Genomic DNA, 19,262 nt, shown 5'->3' on the forward strand with positions numbered 1-19,262 from the left:
AGAAGCTGGATAGTTAAGAAGTGACAAAAATAAAAAAATGAAGGAAAAAAATTGTAAATATGTAAACACAATGTTTTTATTTCTTTCCATAATTTAATTACAAGATAAAAGCCTATTTAAAGCAAAACCAGTAATATTACATGGTGGAGATTATAAAATATGTAGAAAAAATACTACAACAGTAACACAAAGGATGGGTGGGATGAGTGAATGGAATTCTACCAGTGAAAAGTTATATTTGTGAAGTAGAATGCATAAAATAGGAAGTGGCAAGTATGAAATGGAAAGTATAAAGTACATAGTAGAACAATATTGATTTCCAAGTAGACATTGAAAAGTTAAAGATTTATTCATAGCCAAGAAGAAGGAAGTGAAGCACTAATAAGAATTCCAAAAGGAAAACAAGAAAGGAACAATAGAAAAAAAAAAAAAAGTTTTAAAAAAGCAAAGAAGTTAAAAAGCAAGAAGCAGGGAAAAAAAAGGAAAACAAGATAGTAGACTCAAATATGGCCATGTTAATAACTGCCTTTCTGTGAATGGACTAATTTCCATTTGCAAGGGAAAGATGGATTGAACAAAAAAAAACCAGGAACCAAATATATGCTACCTACAAGAAGTGCACTTTAAATATGAAGACCTAAACAAGTTAGAACTAAAGCTGTAAAAAAAAAAATTGTACTAAGTAAACATAAGGGAAATGAAGTAACTGTATTACTATGAGAGAGTTTTGAAAGGAGCTTTTCATAAAGACAAAGGGGTCTCTTCATGAAGATATAGCAATATAAATATATGTGCCTCTGATAACAGCCCCCAAATTCAGAAAAGAAAAGAGCTTATGGCATATCTCAGTGCTCTCAGTCACTCTGATTAAACCCTAGCCTGAGCTTCATTTTATTCACTTTATATTCTCATTTCAAGTGTTCTAGTCTTTTCTGTAATACTCATAAGTCACTGTCATTTATGATCCTTTTTATTTATATAAATTACACCTTAATAAAAAAAAAACTAATAAATAAAATGTAACACTGCAAGCTTGATAGGATTAGGGAGACCACCATCTAGCTCTTTAAAAAATATGAGTGAATTTTTCATGGAGGTTCACAGTGTCCATGATACTTATGTATCTTAGTGTAGCACCAGCACGTGAGAGTAGAATTTCATATGCTAATTAAATAAAAAATAGTTTTTAAAAAATGCCCTCTCTTAATTATGCTGGCAAAATTGATAATCTTTCCAATTTCTTCAGTTCGTATATTCTGCATCAGTAAGCTATTTTATTTGTATCTCTTTTCTACTTTGCCCTACTTTGCCCTACTTTCTTACTCTAGATTCAAGTATATAAAAAGGAGACTCAGGGTATCACCAGCTCTGGCTTTGCATCTTTGACATTTGAGGGAACTTTGGGAGCCCCTATCATACCTCGCACTTCAAGCAAGTATTTTAACTTCACTACCGAGGACCACAAAATGGTAGAAACCTTACGTGTTTGGGCATCTACTCATATGTCACCATCTTGGACATTACTAAAATTGTGTGATGTGCAGCCAATGCAGTATTTTGACCTGACTTGTCAGCTCTTGGGCAAAGCAGAAGTGGACGGAGCATCGTTTCTTCTAAAGGTACATATTTTTTAATACTGGGAATTATAAGTTAGCACCACTTACATGTCTGTAAAGAGCTTATGTTTCAGCTTTCTGATGAGACAAATATGCATACTGTATATTATATTAGAAACTTAAATTTTAACTGTTTTTGATGAGCTTTGATATTCATGCAGCTCTACTCTTGTACCTCTCTAAAATTTTAACTTTCCTTCCTGTTTTACACTTTCCTTCCAGTGTTATGAGATCTACATGTTAAATATAGTATGACTTATGCATTTTTTTTATTTTAGTAGTAATCATATGTAGACTTGTTTTCTATTACTTCGTAGTTTGTAGTCCTATACATGAATATTTCTGTTTCCCTGTCAAGGTCACCTTCCCTCTCATTTATTTACTTCTTTGTCCCATTGATGTTGGGTTCTCTTCTTATGTCTTTCACTGCCTACTTCATAGTCATACCGTGGATAGTTTTGAAGCATTTTGTATTACTGTGTTTTGCTTTTAAATCAGCAAGATAAAGTAACTTAAGACCCATCAAATCTCTGTTTACACCTATCCCAGTTTAGAGAATAACTTCTGGAGAAGCTGAATGTCTGTTTTTCTTGCCTGGACATCCTATGGAGGATACATTTAAACAGATGCCTCTTCAGGCCTGCTCCTATGGTTATTTCTCTATACTCTCTTTGGAATAATAGGGCAAGAAATGGAGTGCAGTGGCACTTGGACAAGTCTTGGGGTTTAGCATTATCATTTATACCTTGCCCATATTAAAGAACAGAGAAGTTAGCAATCATTGAATAAAATACAAAGTTCTAGCAGTTGAAAATAGCACATTCATATACACATGGAATACTATGAGAAAGTTGTAAATATATGCCATACAGAAAGTTAAATAAGTCAAATATGATAAAGCTGAAACAAAAGCAATATAAAATCAAACAAAGTTAGAATGAATCTTAGGTCAGCCAGTCATACTCTCTGGCAAAAGTGACGTTCTTAACAAATGAGCATTTGCTACAACTGAACACTTCCTATGACAAGGACTCTACTACTGTGAGGAATATTCTATCTTTTGACTGTGTTTTTAGAAAATTCTTAAATTCTAAGATAAAATGGGCCAAATTTTAGCTGAAATAGTTGAGTCTACATTTTCTCTCTACAGAAACAAAACATATACCTGCATCCCATTGTAATAGATAACTTTTTTGGACAAGTGAAAACAGCTGTCATGTAAGTGTTAATTTAAAATATAACACTGAAAAGTCAGTAAAGAGCCCAAGAGCCCATATACCCAAGACAATCCTAAGCAAAAAGAACAAAGCTAGAGGCATCACGCTGCCTGGCTTCAACCTATACTACAAGGCTACAGTAACCAAAAAAGCATTGTACTGCTACCAAAACAGATATATAGACCAATGGAACACAACAGAGGCCTCAGAAATAACGTCACACATCATCTACAATCATCTGATCTTTGACAAACCTGACAAAAACAAGCAATGGGGAAAGGATTCCCTATTTAATAAAATGGTGTTGGGAAAACTGGCTAGCCATATGCAGAAAACTGAAACTGGACCCCTTCATTACACCTTATACAAAAATTAACTCACGATGGGTTAAAGACTTAAACATAAGCCCTAAAACCATAAAAACCCTAGAAGAAAACCTAGGCAATACCATTCAGGACATAGGCATGGGCAAAGACTTCATGACTAAAACACCAAAAGCAATGACAACAAAAGCCAAAATTGACAAATGGATCTAGTTAAATTAAAGAGCTTCTGCACAGCAAAAGAAACCATCATCAGAGTGAACAGGCAACCTACAGAATGGGAGAACATTTTGCAATCTGTCCATCTTTCAAAGGGCTAATATCCAGAATCTACAAGGAGCTTAAACTAATTTACAAGAAAAAAACAACTCCATTAAAATGTAGGCGGAGGATATGAACAGACACTCCTCAAAAGAAGACCTTTGTGCGACTAACAGACATATGAAAAAAAGTTTATAATCACTGGTCATTACAGAAATGCAAATCAAAATCACAATGAGATACCACCTCACACCAGTTAGAATGGCAATCATTAAAAAGTCAGGAAACAACAGGTGCTGGAGAGGATGTGGAGAAATGGGAACGCTTTTACACTGTTGGTGGGAGTGTAAATTAGTTCAACCATTGTGGAAGATAGTGTGGCAGTTCCTCAAGGATCTAGAACCAGAAATACCATTTGACACTGCAATCCCATTACTGGGTATATACCCAAAGGATTATAAATCATTCTACTATAAAGCCACATGCACATTGTATGTTTATTGCAGCACTATTCACAGTAGCAAAGATTTGGAACCAACCCAAATGCCCATGAATGATAGACTGGATTAAGAAAATGTGTCACATATACACTATGAAATACTATGCAGCCAAAAAAAGGATCAGTTCGTATCCTTTGCAGGGACATGGATGAAGCTAGAAACCATCATTTTCAGCCAACTAACACAAAAACGGAAAACCAAACACCGCATGTTCTCACTCATAACTGGGAGTTGAACGATGAGAACACATGGAGACAGGGAGGGGAACATCACACACCAGGGCCTGTTGCGGGGTAGGGGGCTAGGGGAGAGATAGCATTAGGAGAAATACCTATTGTAGATGATGGGTTTATGGGTGCAGCAAGCCACCATGGCACATGTATACCTGTGTAACAAACCTGCACATTCTGTATATGTATCCCAAAACTTAAAGTGTAATTTAAAAAATGAATTAGTAAAAACCTTTCTTACGACAATTTAAAAGTAAACCTCAAAAGTATTTTTGTACCCTTCAACTCAGCAATTTTATTTTCATTATCTTAAGGAAATAATTTAAAATATTTATAAAGGTGCACTTAAAAGGATATATTTATCTTTCTTTACAGTATAAAAAATGAGAATACAGTAGAAAAATTAGAAAAAGCCCCAATACTAACAATAGAAAATTGTGTACACTATTTATGTAGGATGACCATAAAATAACATTGTAAATGTCACCATAAAATACTTTGTAACCATAAAATGACATTATAGACATGTACTTGTTGAGATAGAATTTCATGATAGTCTATTTAGTGATTACTGTAGTTCCATTTACACACTAAAAATGTATATGTACATAGAAAAATATATTGGGAGGCCTATAAAGCAACATTTTACTGTTTTCGTCTCCGGGAAATAGAATTATGAGTGATTTTTTTTCCATACATTGATTTTCTTATGTATCAGAAATAATTTTTAAATTTTATTATTTAAAAACAGAGGAGCTAGACATTACTCGAAATAATGTCTGGTTACATACGAAATAGTATAATCATTTTCCATCTCAACGTGGGCACAATATTAATGTTGGTACCTTTTTTACTAACCACAGTGCATTCATGTTAATTTTTTCAGTAGCCATGGTACACCAATCATTTACATTAAATATAATTCAATAAATTTGTTGATCTGGCATCATTCCACATTTTTCTCTATTCTGTTAATATTATATAAATTATTTTTCTGAGCAGTACTCTCAAATTGAATTTTCTCTAAGTGTATATATTCTATTTGTTTTAATATCTACAGTATTGGTGCAGCCTTATCTTTTGTGTTTTGTTTTATGTTTTTTTTTTTTTTTTTTTTAATAAATAACCAGGTGTCATTTATAGCCAGAGCTGGTAGGTAGTTTGTATGTCTCATCTGTAATATGGTTTGGAGAACAAAAAGCATAATGTGAACCAGAAAATCATCATATAAAGGAAATTATTCAAATTTACAACATTTACTTCTTTGTATGGAAACATCAGAATAATGCTTTACAACTAATTTAAAAATGAGACAATCTCATAGAAATAATTTGATTAATGTCAAAGAAATGTATTACTTTTATAATTTTTAGAACATTCGTAATTTTACTAGTTGTATTTACATGCAAAAATGTTTTAATACATATGAGTGTTTTTCAAGACCATTTTGGTTTGTTTTTATTGTATAAAAACACTTGACTCAGGAATATTTAGTCTAGGCTTATGGCAGTGTGCCTCTTTCTTCTTTACATTCTTCTACATTTTCCACATTACCCATATTTCATATGTAGTTCTTTTACAATCAGAAAATAATGTCATATTTAAAATAGTGCCAATATTCAGAGGCATACGTTTAATTACTTTTAAGTACTATTACCAGGAAAAAACTTTTTAGCACAAGCATTTTTTCGAAAGGATCATGAAACTACTCTACTCTCTTATGGCAGGTATGGGATGGCACCAGGACGCCATTTCCATCTTGGAGAGTCTTAATACAAGACCTTGTTCTTGAAGGTGATTTAAGTCACATCCATCGGCTACAAAATTTGACAATAGACATTCTAGTCTACGATAACCATGTTCATGTGGCAAGATCTCTGAAGGTGATGTTGAGTAGGAAAATATTTTATGTTTTTATAAATTATAGTGATTTTTGCTCATGTAAATTTTTTATATATGGTTACATGTATAGGTGATACAGTCTAGAAATTATATTTATTTCTTTGATTTTTAAGTTGTAAAATGTATGTTACAATAAATTATTAAAAGATAAATTTAATTCATTAGAGCAATTTTTAAAATAATATTTCTTAAGTATCTTAAAGGTATACATAATTTTACTGTGAAAATAGTACAGAAAAATTTTGTCATGTGAGATAGTACTGCTTTAGAATGACAAATGCTATATAACTTAAAGACTAAGCTTGATAAACTGGTTTGATAGAATGTAGCTGATAACTTTTTGTTCATTAGTTTAACAAATTGTTCAATTACCTCTAATGTATATTGTAAATTGGGAATGTGTGTATAGTGTGTAATTTATGGAATTTGCATGCTTTCTTTTGAAATACATTAAGGTGCACAGTTTAGATATGGCAGTACTTAACTATTAAAAATTGTAGGAATTTTTTTTTCTCTATTGTATTTTTTATTTGAAAGTACTTTTTGTAGTAAAGAATGGTATGATAATAATACAGTAATAAGAGTAACCTTTTCTAGGCATTTCATATGCATTTGGTACTCTCTGATAAGATAGGTGATGATAGTCATTTCATTCTACAAATGTGAAATGAGGCACTCAGAGGTTGAATCAGTGGTTCAAGATTCCACAGCTAGTTGGATTGAAGCAGGGTATTTCCCTGACCCCTTCACAGGTGGGAAATGGAGTGCATGGGTGCTGGAACTAGCCAGCCACTTCAGTGCTGGCAGGGGAGAGCTCCACTCAGACCACAGGAGTGGGAGCATGCAGGTGAGCAGGTGCAGGAGCCAGGGCAAGGGCTTTTGGGCACGGGCAGAAGCAAACTCTGTACTGGCCCTACAGCAGCATCTGAGAGGGTGCCGGTGACCCCTGAAGCCCCAGAGGAAGTGGTACAGTACTGTTTTACCTCTGCTGTCCATGGACAGCTGACGTGTTAACAACTCAGTGGAGGGTAACTGTGACTGCCTTTCGCACCACACTTGCGGCACCCGAGCTCTTGTCAAGCATCTGGGAGGAATGAGTTCTCAAGAATAAATTGAAGATGGTAAATGCAGGGGATTTTATTACTGGTGAAAGTGGCTCAGTGGAAAGGGGAGGTCAAAAGGGGATGGAGCAGGAAGGTAGTCTTACCCTGAAGTCTAGCCCTCTAGGGCCAGATTCTTCTCCCAGGTTACACCATCAGGCTGTCCCTCTGAAGTCAAGCTGCTTCTCTCTGACATCCAGCCATAGTCTCTGATGGCCAGCTGCCTCTCTTCCCTCTGCTGGCTGAGCCTGGAGTTTTTATGGGCACAGGATAGCAGGTGGGGTGGGCCATGGGTAGTTTTGGAAAAGGCAGCATTTGAGCAGGAAAACAGGGATGTAAGTTCTCACTTTGGGCTGTGTTATCAGGCTTTTCAGCTTGAGAGCAGGGGCCTTGCTGGGGATCTGCCCTCTTCTACCTAGAATTTCCCTGCCTCCTGTCCCTATCTGGATGAAGCCAGTGTTTGAATCCACAATGTCTCTTTGCAGAGCTAATCCTTTAAAGCATTAAATGGAAGGGATCTATATCACAAATACCTTCTAGTCTACTTATAGGAAGTTAAAAGAAGAGTGAAGACCTGAATTTCAGTGCCCAATTTCCCTTTATAAATGAGTGGCCATGGAGTAGCAAATATGTTCATTCTACATTGTATTACAAATAAGTTCACCATCAACACTGTTCTGGGTTACAGAAAAAAAACAGAACAAAACAAGTTTACCCAACTCAAATCAATAAATTAGATTAAATCCAGGATCCAGGAAAATAGTGACTGTATTTTGTCCTCTGTAAGTGTGTATATATACATGCACATACCTCTGTGACATATCAGAAAACACTGACTGTTGAGGATATATTTTTGACGTTATTTCCCTGAAAGATATTATCTACATTGATTAGTTTATTTCAAAATTAAATATAATGATAAGTTCAGTTCTGGAGGTTTTTTCATATAGTTCTTTCATAAACAAAATGAATTTACATGTTAGATTTACCTTAGTTCCACACTCTACATACCTTCCTTTGCCATTTAATTCTCTTCTCTTTCCCTATACTGCTTCCAAACATAAGTCTTCCAACACAGGTCTTTCTGTTTCTGCTTTTCCTGCTTTTCTTGTCTTAGTTCTGAACAGCATCTATCACAGTGTTTTCCCTGTAGTGAGGATGAAGTAAGTAAGAGCTGCTGCTGAATGAATGAATCTGTGAATGCTGTGGATTTTTTTTCAGATTCTTTTTTCCTTTTTTATGGTCTGCTTTATTTTGCCCACTAGAGGGTGATATGAGCACACATAATTAAGAAAATATATGGCACTGTGTTTTCTGTAAAGATATCATGGCATTATATTACTTGTCTGCAATGCAATATAAAAATGAAAATGATTTTTCTCTGTGTACATAACTTTAGATTTTTATTTAATACACATTGACATCACATTTATTTGTTTTCTGACAACCTCTGTAACATTTCTTCTTGATTTAGGAACTCTTCACTCACATGACATTGATATAAATGAATTCTTCTTGGTACTTTCAAGACAACTGTTTAAAATTACATTTTTATATAAAAATACCTGGAACCAGTGCGAAAGACTTTTGTTGTATAGGAGCAGAAAAAAAAAATGTGTTTCTATTTTAATAAAGAGGACAGTATAATGCAATTATAGGATATAATACAATCAACATCTACAAGCAATACATTTTAGTACCTGAATTGCCCTTAACTATTTTCTGAATCTCGCTTTTTGTTATGTCATTCCCTTAAACATTTTACACAGATCGAGTCACGTAAACTGAGATTTCAAATATTTTGTCTAGAAACTAAAGCTTTACTTTCTAAATCCCTACTCTTAACCAGAGACAATTGTTACTTATAAAATATACATGGTCATAATTATGTTTTGGCCTTCAATAGTTCAACAACTGTGATTTGATTGGCTATTTTGAGACATATTCAGGGAATTAAAAATAATAAACCTAAAGAGAAATTCTTGACAGTTTATGAGGACTCGGCTGATTATTTCTAAAGGGATAGTCTTTTCTTACTAGCCATATTTACTTTACTTTTTTTTTTTTTTTTTTTACTGTTTCTGTATTTAAATAGACATCTATCATCATTTTTTAAACTATATTTTAATAATTTTTTGGTTGATGTTTCATTTGTATTTTTGGAATCTTAATACTGACAAGATTAACCAATACTTGTTTTTTATAATAGAGCATCTGGCACATTTCGTAGTATTTTTAGTCAAGCTTTTAAAAAAATACAATACTGCCTCCATAAGGAATTTTTGATAATAACAACTTATCTTTATGTGAATAACTTGTATCTTGGCCTCAGAATTTTATTATATTAAAAAATACTGTAGTAGACAAGATAGTATAATAAACACCCGTGTGTTCACCTTATTTTTAAATGTTTTGCCACATTTATTTCAGACACTTTTAAGTTTTAGGAAATAAAACTCGATGCCTCAAACCTTTGAGCCCCTGCCTGCTCTTGTTTTTTTTTTTTTTTTTTTTTTTTTTTTGCTCCCCAAGTCACTCTGTCTCCATATGTAGGTTTGTATGTACACCTATGTTTGTTATTATCCTTTTTCTTTATGTATTTTTTGATAGGGTAAGGCCACCCCTCTCATATTCCTTAAAATTAATTTGACTAGTCTCTTTTATATACATTTTTGAAATAGCTTTTCAGATTCCACGAAAGCTTCTGGGAATTTTGATTGAATTGCATAGAATTTAATATTTAATTTGGAGGAAATTATCATTTTTGTAGTATCAAAGTTTTTTGTATATGAATGTCTTTCTCCACATGTTTAGGTCTTCTTTCAAATCCTTTGTAGATCATACATACACGTGCTATACTAATATATTTATATATACATATATACACACACATATTTTAAAAGAATCACAAAATAAGTCAAAAAGAATGAGATAAAACTAGAAATTTTTATGTTTTTTCCAATATCTCACTTGGAAGACTGTGAGGAAAATTAGTTTTTTCTTTTTGTGCTTTTCTTCTTTAACTTTCTTTATACTACTCCCTGACTGTGATACAGATGTCAGCGAAAGAGGTCAAAGAAAAGGCTTGTATCTTATCTGCTCCTCATAAAACCCATGATTGGATGGGAAAAAAGATCCTTAGGAATGAAGGAGTAGCACCTGGGAGAGTGGGTTTTCTCCTTACTTCCTTTGCTGGTATCCTCCATCAGAAATAAAGAGTAATGAGGGGAAATAAAATTAAGAGAAGCTACAATAAGCAGAATTGATTTGCTACTCATCTTTTTTTTTTTTTTTTTTTAAATGTTTCCCTTTATGGGATTGAACCTCCATGATCTAAAAGTCCAGAATTCTAAATGCAAACCTTTTTGACTGCCAGTATAAGATAGTGACCCCTTTGCTTTCCGATTATTCAGTGTACAAAAACTTTGTGCCATGCACAAAATAGTTGAAGATATATAGAAAATTGCCTTCAGGTTATGTGCGTGACATATATGTGAAACATAAATGAATTTCATGTTTAGACTTGGATCTCATCCCTAAGATGCCTCATTATGTATATGCAGATATTCCAAAATCCATAAACATCTGAAATCTGAAACACTTCTGGTTTCAAGTATTTCAGATAAAGAATATTTAACCTATATTGCTTTTTTTTTGTTATTTAAGATGTCTGTTATTCAATCCTGAACTTGTGGGGGGAAAAAAAAGTGGTATCCCTGTAGTCACCCAATAGTCAGGAGTGCTATTTTTATACAAATGAATTAAATTTCCTTGTTTGTAACTCCTTTTGCTTCTAAATCTTTCTTCATAAATATAAATGTGATTTAGGTTATGTAGCTTCTTTTAGGTAGCTAAATATCTTTGAATAGCATTCTGCATCTCTCTCATTTGACATCTCCATTAAAAGAAAAATCTCAGTGGTCTATAATTAAAGACATTTGTAGACCAAGTTTAGCAAAACATCTGAGATTAACTATGGAACATTTATTTCAAAACTCTGATAACTCATGTTTGAACTCACAGAGTGTTTCACACTGTGGTGGTACAGGGACAAATGCAAAAGTTTTCTTTCCATAGAACTTGTAAGATGGAAGATGTGTATTATTTTTTGATAGTACCACATTTAAAATTTCTTCTTAGTATTCTCATAATGACAATATCTTAGGGATCATATTTAATTAAGCCTTAAACTGGTTAAAGCAAGGCATTTTCAGAAACCTTAGTCAAATAGAGGGCTTGAATTCCATTTAGGTAATGGGTTTCTTAACCATTATATTTTATTGATGCTAAGACAGTTTTTTTTTCACATTTTAATATGTCTGAAATGAAAATATCTCTTACAGTTGAATGTGTGTGTATATGTATGTGTGTGCATACATGCGTAGGCATGCACATGTCCATATATTTAGTTTTGATACAGTTTCCATGCAGCTGTTACTCAACCATACTCGTATAGCATACTTTGCAGATACTTTAGTATATTTCCTGATTGGTCAGTGCCCTCATTGCCCCATATTGGTTATTAAAGTTTTATTTTCCCCACTTTCTAAATAACAAATGATCTATTTTTAGGTTGGAAGCTTTCTTAGAATCTATAGCCTTCATACCAAACTTCAATCAATGAATTCAGAGAATCAGACAATGTTAAGTTTAGAGTTTCATCTTCATGGAGGTACCAGTTACGGTCGGGGAATCAGGGTCTTGCCAGAAAGTAACTCTGATGTGGATCAACTGAAAAAGTAAGCTTTTAATTTTTAGAAAATGTAAATAAGGTATTGATAAAGCCGATTTCTAAGATAATATTGTTTCTGGGGTTTCTTATAGGTTCCCTAGCCTTTTGTGCCGTTCGCCATGTTTTTAAACAGATGAGCCGAATGAAACAAATCAAGTGATTACAGGCACATATAGCTAAGTAGTAGCAGAGCCAGGGTTATAGTTGAAGTTTTCCAACTGTTAAAATCTGGCTTTTACACTCTTGCTTCTTTTTTTTTTTTTTTTTTTTTTTTTTTTTTTTTTTTTTTTGAGACGGAGTCTCGCTCTGTCGCCCAGGCTGGAGTGCAGTGGCCGGTTCTCAGCTCACTGCAAGCTCCGCCTCCCAGGTTCACGCCATTCTCCTGCCTCAGCCTCCGAGTAGCTGGGACTACAGGCGCCCGCCACCTCGCCCGGCTAGTTTTTTGTATTTTTTAGTAGAGACGGGGTTTCACCGTGTTAGCCAGGATGGTCTCGATCTCCTGACCTCGTGATCCGCCCGTCTCGGCCTCCCAAAGTGCTGGGATTACAGGCTTGAGCCACCGCGCCCGGCCTACACTCTTGCTTCTTTTCTATCATTTACTACACTCTCCAAGTACAGCAACATACAGTGGAAACTAGACCTTAGCTAAAGTTTAGAAAATTTGATACATATCTAAGATTCCAAAAATATTTAATTCTTTCATGAAAAAATATATTTCTGAAGTGCCACTGATTAAATAGATAACAGATGTTTTGGTGTATCACTCCCTCTTAAACTTTTTAAAAACATTTTTAAAACTTTTACATGTGCCAGAAAGTCAGTAGTATCTTAAACCTGCTATATATTTAGATCTCTTTTTCCCAAGGTATTCCTAGTGAGTACTGTGTGCAGAAGCATTTTGGTCAATATTCTAGAAATTTAAAAAATCTTCATATCTTCAAAGAGAAAACATACTGTTCAGTAAATTTAAATAAATTTTGTCTAAATTTTAATTCATTGAAATCAGTGTGACTTTAAATTAGCTTCTGTTTTATTACTTTTATATCAGTTTCACTGATGTTAATATCATTGCCATATATAGCAACATAGTATTTAGCTTCTTGAATCTAGAGTTAGATTGTTCTGACCCAGAATGCCATCCGTTAAATTCCCAGTTTATTTTTGTTTGTATTATTTCGTCATTGCCCTGTTTCACTTGTATCTTTCTAAACTCAGCTTTTTAATTTGAACCCTCAGAAAATCTGATGAAAGCAACAGATCCTTTACTGAAGAATGTTTATACACACAAAATTTTATATATAATTTCAATGAATTTCTGGATTTTGTGAGTACAGCTAAATTTACTATATTGACTTTGTTTTATGCAATTTGAAATTGTATTCTTTCAATTATAGGGATTTAGAATCTGCAAATTTGACAGCCAATCAGCATTCAGATGTTATCTGTCAATCAGAACCTGATGACAGCTTTCCAAGTAAGGACAACCTTTAACATTGACAGTTTAGTTCTTGCTAAAAAAAATAGCTTTATCAACATAATTATTTTTAATGTCTTTTCTTTGTCTCTCTTATTAAAACTTTCGTGTAGTAAAGGAACATACTAAAATCTTTATCTGTGTCCTATACCAAAAAGTAAACATGGTTTCTTCCTAAATTATGTAATTACATTTTCAAATTGGGTGGTAGTGATTACTTGATTATGATATATACATGACATGTGTTTGTATTCACAAGAAAATCTGTATTGATTTCATAGACAACTGTTTTGCTTGTCAGTTTTTAAAGAGAACAAAGATTGTTTTTGCCACTTATTTCACATAGCCTAAATACTTTTTTTTGCTCATACATATGTTAGATGTATACATAGTTTCTAGTCTTTATTGAATTAAGCAGGTATCTAAATACAAAATATTAACAAACAGTGGAATATGTCCTTCTAATATTGTCTACTTGAATAGATGACTAGTCAAATCTGAACTTGAAAGCTTTCAGTGTGCATTGTTTTTTCCTTTACCACTTTGTCTCAATTTCTGGGTTTTTGTTTGTTTAAGAAACATTGTCTTGCTCTGGTGACCATGCTGGAATGCAGTAGCAGGATCATAGCTCACTGCAGCTTCAAACTCCTGGGCTCAAGTGATATCCTCCTGCCTCAGCCTCCTGAGTAGCAAGGACTTGTAGTCCTGCACATGCCAACACGCCTGGCTTTTTTTACTCTTTTAATTTTTTATTTTTGGTAGCAACAGGATCTCACCATATATTGTCCAGGCTTGTCTCAACCTCCTGGTCTCCTGGTCTCAAACAGTCCTCCTGCCTTAGCCTCCCAAAATTCTGGAATTACAGGTGTGAGCCACCACGCCTGGCCTATCTGAATTTCTACATCTGCATTTTGGGACCTGGAATCTAGGTCACGTTTCTTTGTTTTTGTTTTGTTTTATTTTCTACCTAACTCCTACCCTGCTGTGATCCAAAGAATCATTTTATGAGATTTAGTCTCTTTCCATCCCAATAATGATAAGCATGAAAATTAACATACATTTCTTGGTAGGCATGTAAGTCCCTGCAGGCATTATTATTTAATTCTTTTGTTTGTTTGCTTGTTTGTTTGTTGAGATGGAGTTTTGCTCTGTCACCCAGGCTGGAGTGAGGTGGCTTGATCTCCGCTCACTGCAAGCTCCGCCTCCTGGGTTCACGCCATTCTCCTGCCTCAGCCTCCCGAGTAGAAGCTGGGACTACGGGCACCTGCCACCACACCCAGCTACATTTTTTTTTTATTTTTAGTAGAGACGGGGTTTCACCATGTTAGCCAGGATGGTCTCGATCTCCTGACCTCGTGATCCACCTGCCTTGGCCTCCCAAAGTGCTGGGATTACAAGCGTGGGCCACTGCATCCGGCCGCATTATTATTTAATTCTAACAGCACTCCTATGAGATGAATTATTCTGTCTCCTTTTAACAATGGGAAACTGAGGCTTTGATGGATGGATATCATATAGTTTGTCCACAGTTAGTTAGCTGTTAACTGATGACAAAGCAAGACAAATTCAAATGCAGGCCTTTTGATTTTTTTGTATATACTTTACATATATTTTCTTCATTCTCTCTGTTTTAAAATTCTCCTTATTTTAAAATGCTAACACCTTCGTGATAACATTGTGGCCTAGTATATGATTACTTGAACTACCATGAGGAAACCGATTTAGTTCAAATGACAATCACTTAGAGACAATATAATTTGTAATTAGAGTTTTCACAATCTCTTTTTCCTTTTAGAATTATTCTTTCATTGGTTTTAAAGTACACTGTAATAGGTGTTATAATATCTAGTTGAATAGCTTTCACTATGCCTTTATTCCCTACTCCCTGAGGTAAGATTTAACAGTTTAGTGTGATTCCTTCAATCACTTCATCTTTATACAAACATATATACCTATATATAAACAATATGACTCTTCTCTTTTTCTTAAATTTTTACCAAAATGAAATCACAGTATAATAAATAGTTGCTTTCTTCAACAATATATTATAGATCTTTTTTTCTGGGCTAATTCATATTACTCAAATTCATTATAGTTGCATAATAATAATGTTACACGTTTTTCATTTTTCATTTAATAGACGTTGAGATCGTTACCAGTTTTTTGCTGTTATAAATAATACTTTAATAAACATCCTTGAACATACGTACTTCATGTTTGTACTTCTCCACAACAAACTCCTAAAAGTGAGGTTGATATATCTAAGGGTATGCATGTCTTTTAATAGATGCTGCCCGGTTATTTACCAAAGGTCATAGGAATTTATATCCAAATAGCAGTATAGAAGAATGTACTTTCCTCACACCTTCACAGTATTGGAAGTTAACATTATATGTAATTTCTGACAGTTCAGCAGGTGAAACACGTTTTCTTACTTAATTTTCCTGACTACTTGGCAACTTGAAAATCTTATTATATATTTACGAACGTTTTTAATTCCCTCTTCCTCAGATTATTTGCTCTTACCCTTTATCTGATTTTCTGTTGAATTATATTTTTGTCAGTTTGTGGGCAACCATGTATGTTTTACACATTTTCTTATTTGACTACTTTTATGGTTTCTGCCATTGTTTCCATCTCATGTTGTAATGGCCAATATTAATTACTAAATTAGATTTATTGAAATTATACCATGCCAGCTTGAGATGTTTATTCAAGTCCTCTTGACTTGGGTTTTTATACCAATTATTAGCAATACTGAGGATATGTTTGTGTGTAATGCTTTATAAAATAAATTATAAAAACATAATGTACTGTTATGTATAATAGAGTGTAAGCTAAAGTGATTACAAAATACAGATTTTTAAAATCTTAAATTCTTTTTAGAAAGCATTTTGTAACCTTAATGCTATGACTACTACTTTTGCTTTCTTGTTAAAGTCCTATTTTTGATGTTCATTTGATCATTCTATTAAATTTCATAAGTTTACTATTTTATCCATCTCCCCTTTTATTTCCTCTACACTGTATTTTTTCAACATAATAAAGACTTTCGTACATGGTAGAGTTAAAACAGTTGTACAATGAATACTCAAATACCTACCAGCTAGACTCTCCAATAACTGTTTTACTTTGTTTGCTCCATCACATGTGCATTTATTTCTATATGCCTCTTTTTTTTTTCTTTTGAGATGGAATCTTGCTTTGTCCTCCATGCTGGAGGTCAGTGGCACGATCTCGGCTCACTGCAGCCTCTGCCTCCTGAGTTCAAGCTTCTCTGCCTTAGCCTCCCAAGTAGCTGGGATAACAGGTGCCTGCCACCATGCCCAGCTAATTTTTGTATTTTTAGTAGAGAAGGTTTCACCATGTTGGCCAGGCTGGTCTCGAACTCCTGACCTTAGGTAATCCACCCGCCTCAGCCTCCCAAAGTGCTGGGATTACAGGTGTGAGCCACCGCACCTGGCTTATATGCCTCTTCATTCATTAATTTGTTTTTTACACATTTCGAAGTAAGTTGCAGACATAAGTACATTTTCTAAACACCGTGGCATGAACATAATTAGCTAGAGTTGAGTATTTAGAGTTTTTTGTTTTTGAGGTAAAATTAGCAGTGAAATGGACAACTTTCCATTTTATGAACCACTCCATGAGTTTTGACTAATACATAAACGTGTAACCTAAATCCCTCTAGATTTGCAGTTCTAGAGCTTTGAAAAAATTGAATCATATGTATCCTTTTTGTACATACTATATGTTTTTGAGATTTAATCACATTGTTGCATATATCATTAGTTTGTTTCCTTTTTAATGCCACATGATATGTGGTAGACATTTTTTCTTTAGATAGGAATTTCTAGTTGTTATGGCATTATTTGTTTCCTTTTTCCTGTTAGATGACTTCAATGTCTTTGTCAAAAGTCAAGCGAGTATAAATGTGGGCTTATGTCTAGTCTTCCCATTCAATGCTTACTAGTATAGTGTGAAGTATGCATTTTCCCCATACTAAATTTTCGATTATTGCATCACCTTTTGCATTCTCCTTGCATTGCTTTGCTGCTTTAGTAAAAAAATCAAAATACAATGTAAATGTGGGTTTATTTCCAGGCTCTCTATTTAATTTAATTCAGTTGATCTATTTTTCAGTCCTCATGCCAGTACCATGTTGTCTTAAATTACTGTAAGTTTATAGTAAGTCTTGAAGTTATGTACATTGTTCTCCAACTTTGTTCTTATTTTATAAAATGTTATTTAATATTCTAGATTTTCTGTACTTCCACATAAGTGATAGCATCTGCTTTGCAATTTCTACAGTAAAGCCTCTGCTATTTATTTGTTGTTGTTGTTTTGAGGCAGAGTCTTGTTCTCTTGCCCAGGCTGGAGTGCAATGGCATAATCTGAGCTCACTGCATCCTTCACCTCCTGGGTTCAAGCGATTCTCATGCCTCAGCCTCCTGAGTAGCTGGGATTACAGGCATCTGCACGGCACTTGGCTAATTTCTGTATTTATAGTAGAGAAGGGATTTCACCATGTTGACCAGGCTGGTCTCTAACGCCTGACCTCAAGTGATCCACCCACCTCAGTCTCCCGAAGTGTTGGGATTATAGGCGTGAGCCACTGTGCCCACCCCAGTCTCTGCTATTTTGAAAGGATTATACTGAATCTACAGATTAATTTGGAGAGAATTGATATCTTAATATTGAGCCTTTTAAATCATGAATGTGACATATCTCACTATTCATTTATATTTTCTTCAGTTTCTCTCAGCAACGCTCCATTGTTTTCAGTTCTACGTTGAAGTTGTAATGGGCTTAATTCTTTTGCCTTTTCCTTTTTGTAGGCTCTGGATCAGTATCATTGTATGAGGTAGAAAGATGTCAACAACTATCTGCTACAAGTAAGACCATGTATCGTTTTTGATATGGGCACAGTAGTGAGCGTAATAAAGTCTGCCTCTACACTTACCAACTAATCCATTTCTTTCTAATACTAGAACACATATCCTTTAAAGCTAAAATATGTCCATATTTAACTTTCTTCTTCTACCGTGTCCCATTGGCACAAAACAGAACCCATAAAGATACGAGTCTTTACATTGCATATTTTAAGTCATATATCTCTAACAGACTTAATGTTTAAAACAGATATATATTTTAAGCATTAAATACATGATGTATTTTAAGTCATGTATCTCTGTTAGGGTTACATGACTTAAAATATGCAATGTAAAGACACGTATCTTTAAACTGTTACATGAAGAGTTATCGTGTCACATGATGCATTAAACAGTACCGTAAAGGAGCTCCTTGCAATATGCCTCAAAATTTTAATTTAATGTTAGTAATGATAGTGTGTCTATCAAGTACTTCCTCCTTTTGTTACATCAGCTAATACAATTTTCAGAAAAATATTTTTAAGCACAAATTTATTAAATTTTAATTTCTCAAAGTGGAGGAAGAAGATACAAATACGAATGGGAAAAGGATTGATGAATGCTTTTAATGTTGTGTTGTAATTGGAGGTGCCATTATGTACTCATGTTTTCCTAGGTAAATACAGAAATAGATGTAGCTGTGTATATGTATGATACATATATATTCACATACATACACTTTCATTTATATTATAAGTGTGTGTGTGTGTGTGTGTGTGTCAGTATGAATGTGTGTTCATATATACCCTATCTCTCTCTCCATGAAAAGGCATAGAGGCAACAGCACTCCAGTTGCCATAAGCAAACCTAGTGCACAGATCTAGGTTTATAAATAATATTTCTCAAGGAGCTCTTGGTGAAACAGCAGATTTCAGAACTAGAACAAGGGAATTACAAAATTAGTATGGAGTAACCTTGTAGTACTAGAAAGTAAGGAGGTTCTCAGTTAATGATGAAACTGGTCAAATGGCTTAGG

At 34.0% G+C, this 19,262-nt stretch overlaps 1 protein-coding gene across 5 annotated transcripts in view; it reads left to right on the plus strand.

Moving 5' to 3' along the window:
- The window catches only part of POT1 (protection of telomeres 1), a 115,612-nt gene that overhangs the window by 72,678 nt on the left and 23,672 nt on the right, over positions 1-19,262 (plus strand). For 3 of the 5 annotated variants that reach the window (XM_030932957.1, XM_030932954.1, XM_010355863.2), the window contains 5 exons: positions 1,329-1,619; positions 5,875-6,030; positions 11,722-11,888; positions 13,276-13,355; positions 18,194-18,250. In XM_030932957.1, the coding sequence (XP_030788817.1) occupies positions 1,467-1,619; positions 5,875-6,030; positions 11,722-11,888; positions 13,276-13,355; positions 18,194-18,250 (613 nt within the window). In that variant the 5' untranslated portion in view covers positions 1,329-1,466. The remainder of the gene's footprint in view (positions 1-1,328; positions 1,620-5,874; positions 6,031-11,721; positions 11,889-13,275; positions 13,356-18,193; positions 18,251-19,262) is intronic. The other 2 variants (XM_030932955.1, XM_030932956.1) reach the window with 2 other exon arrangements.

Source organism: Rhinopithecus roxellana, chromosome 6 (genome assembly GCF_007565055.1).
Source record: "Rhinopithecus roxellana isolate Shanxi Qingling chromosome 6, ASM756505v1, whole genome shotgun sequence".
In the NCBI taxonomy this organism is placed as follows: domain Eukaryota; kingdom Metazoa; phylum Chordata; class Mammalia; order Primates; family Cercopithecidae; genus Rhinopithecus; species Rhinopithecus roxellana.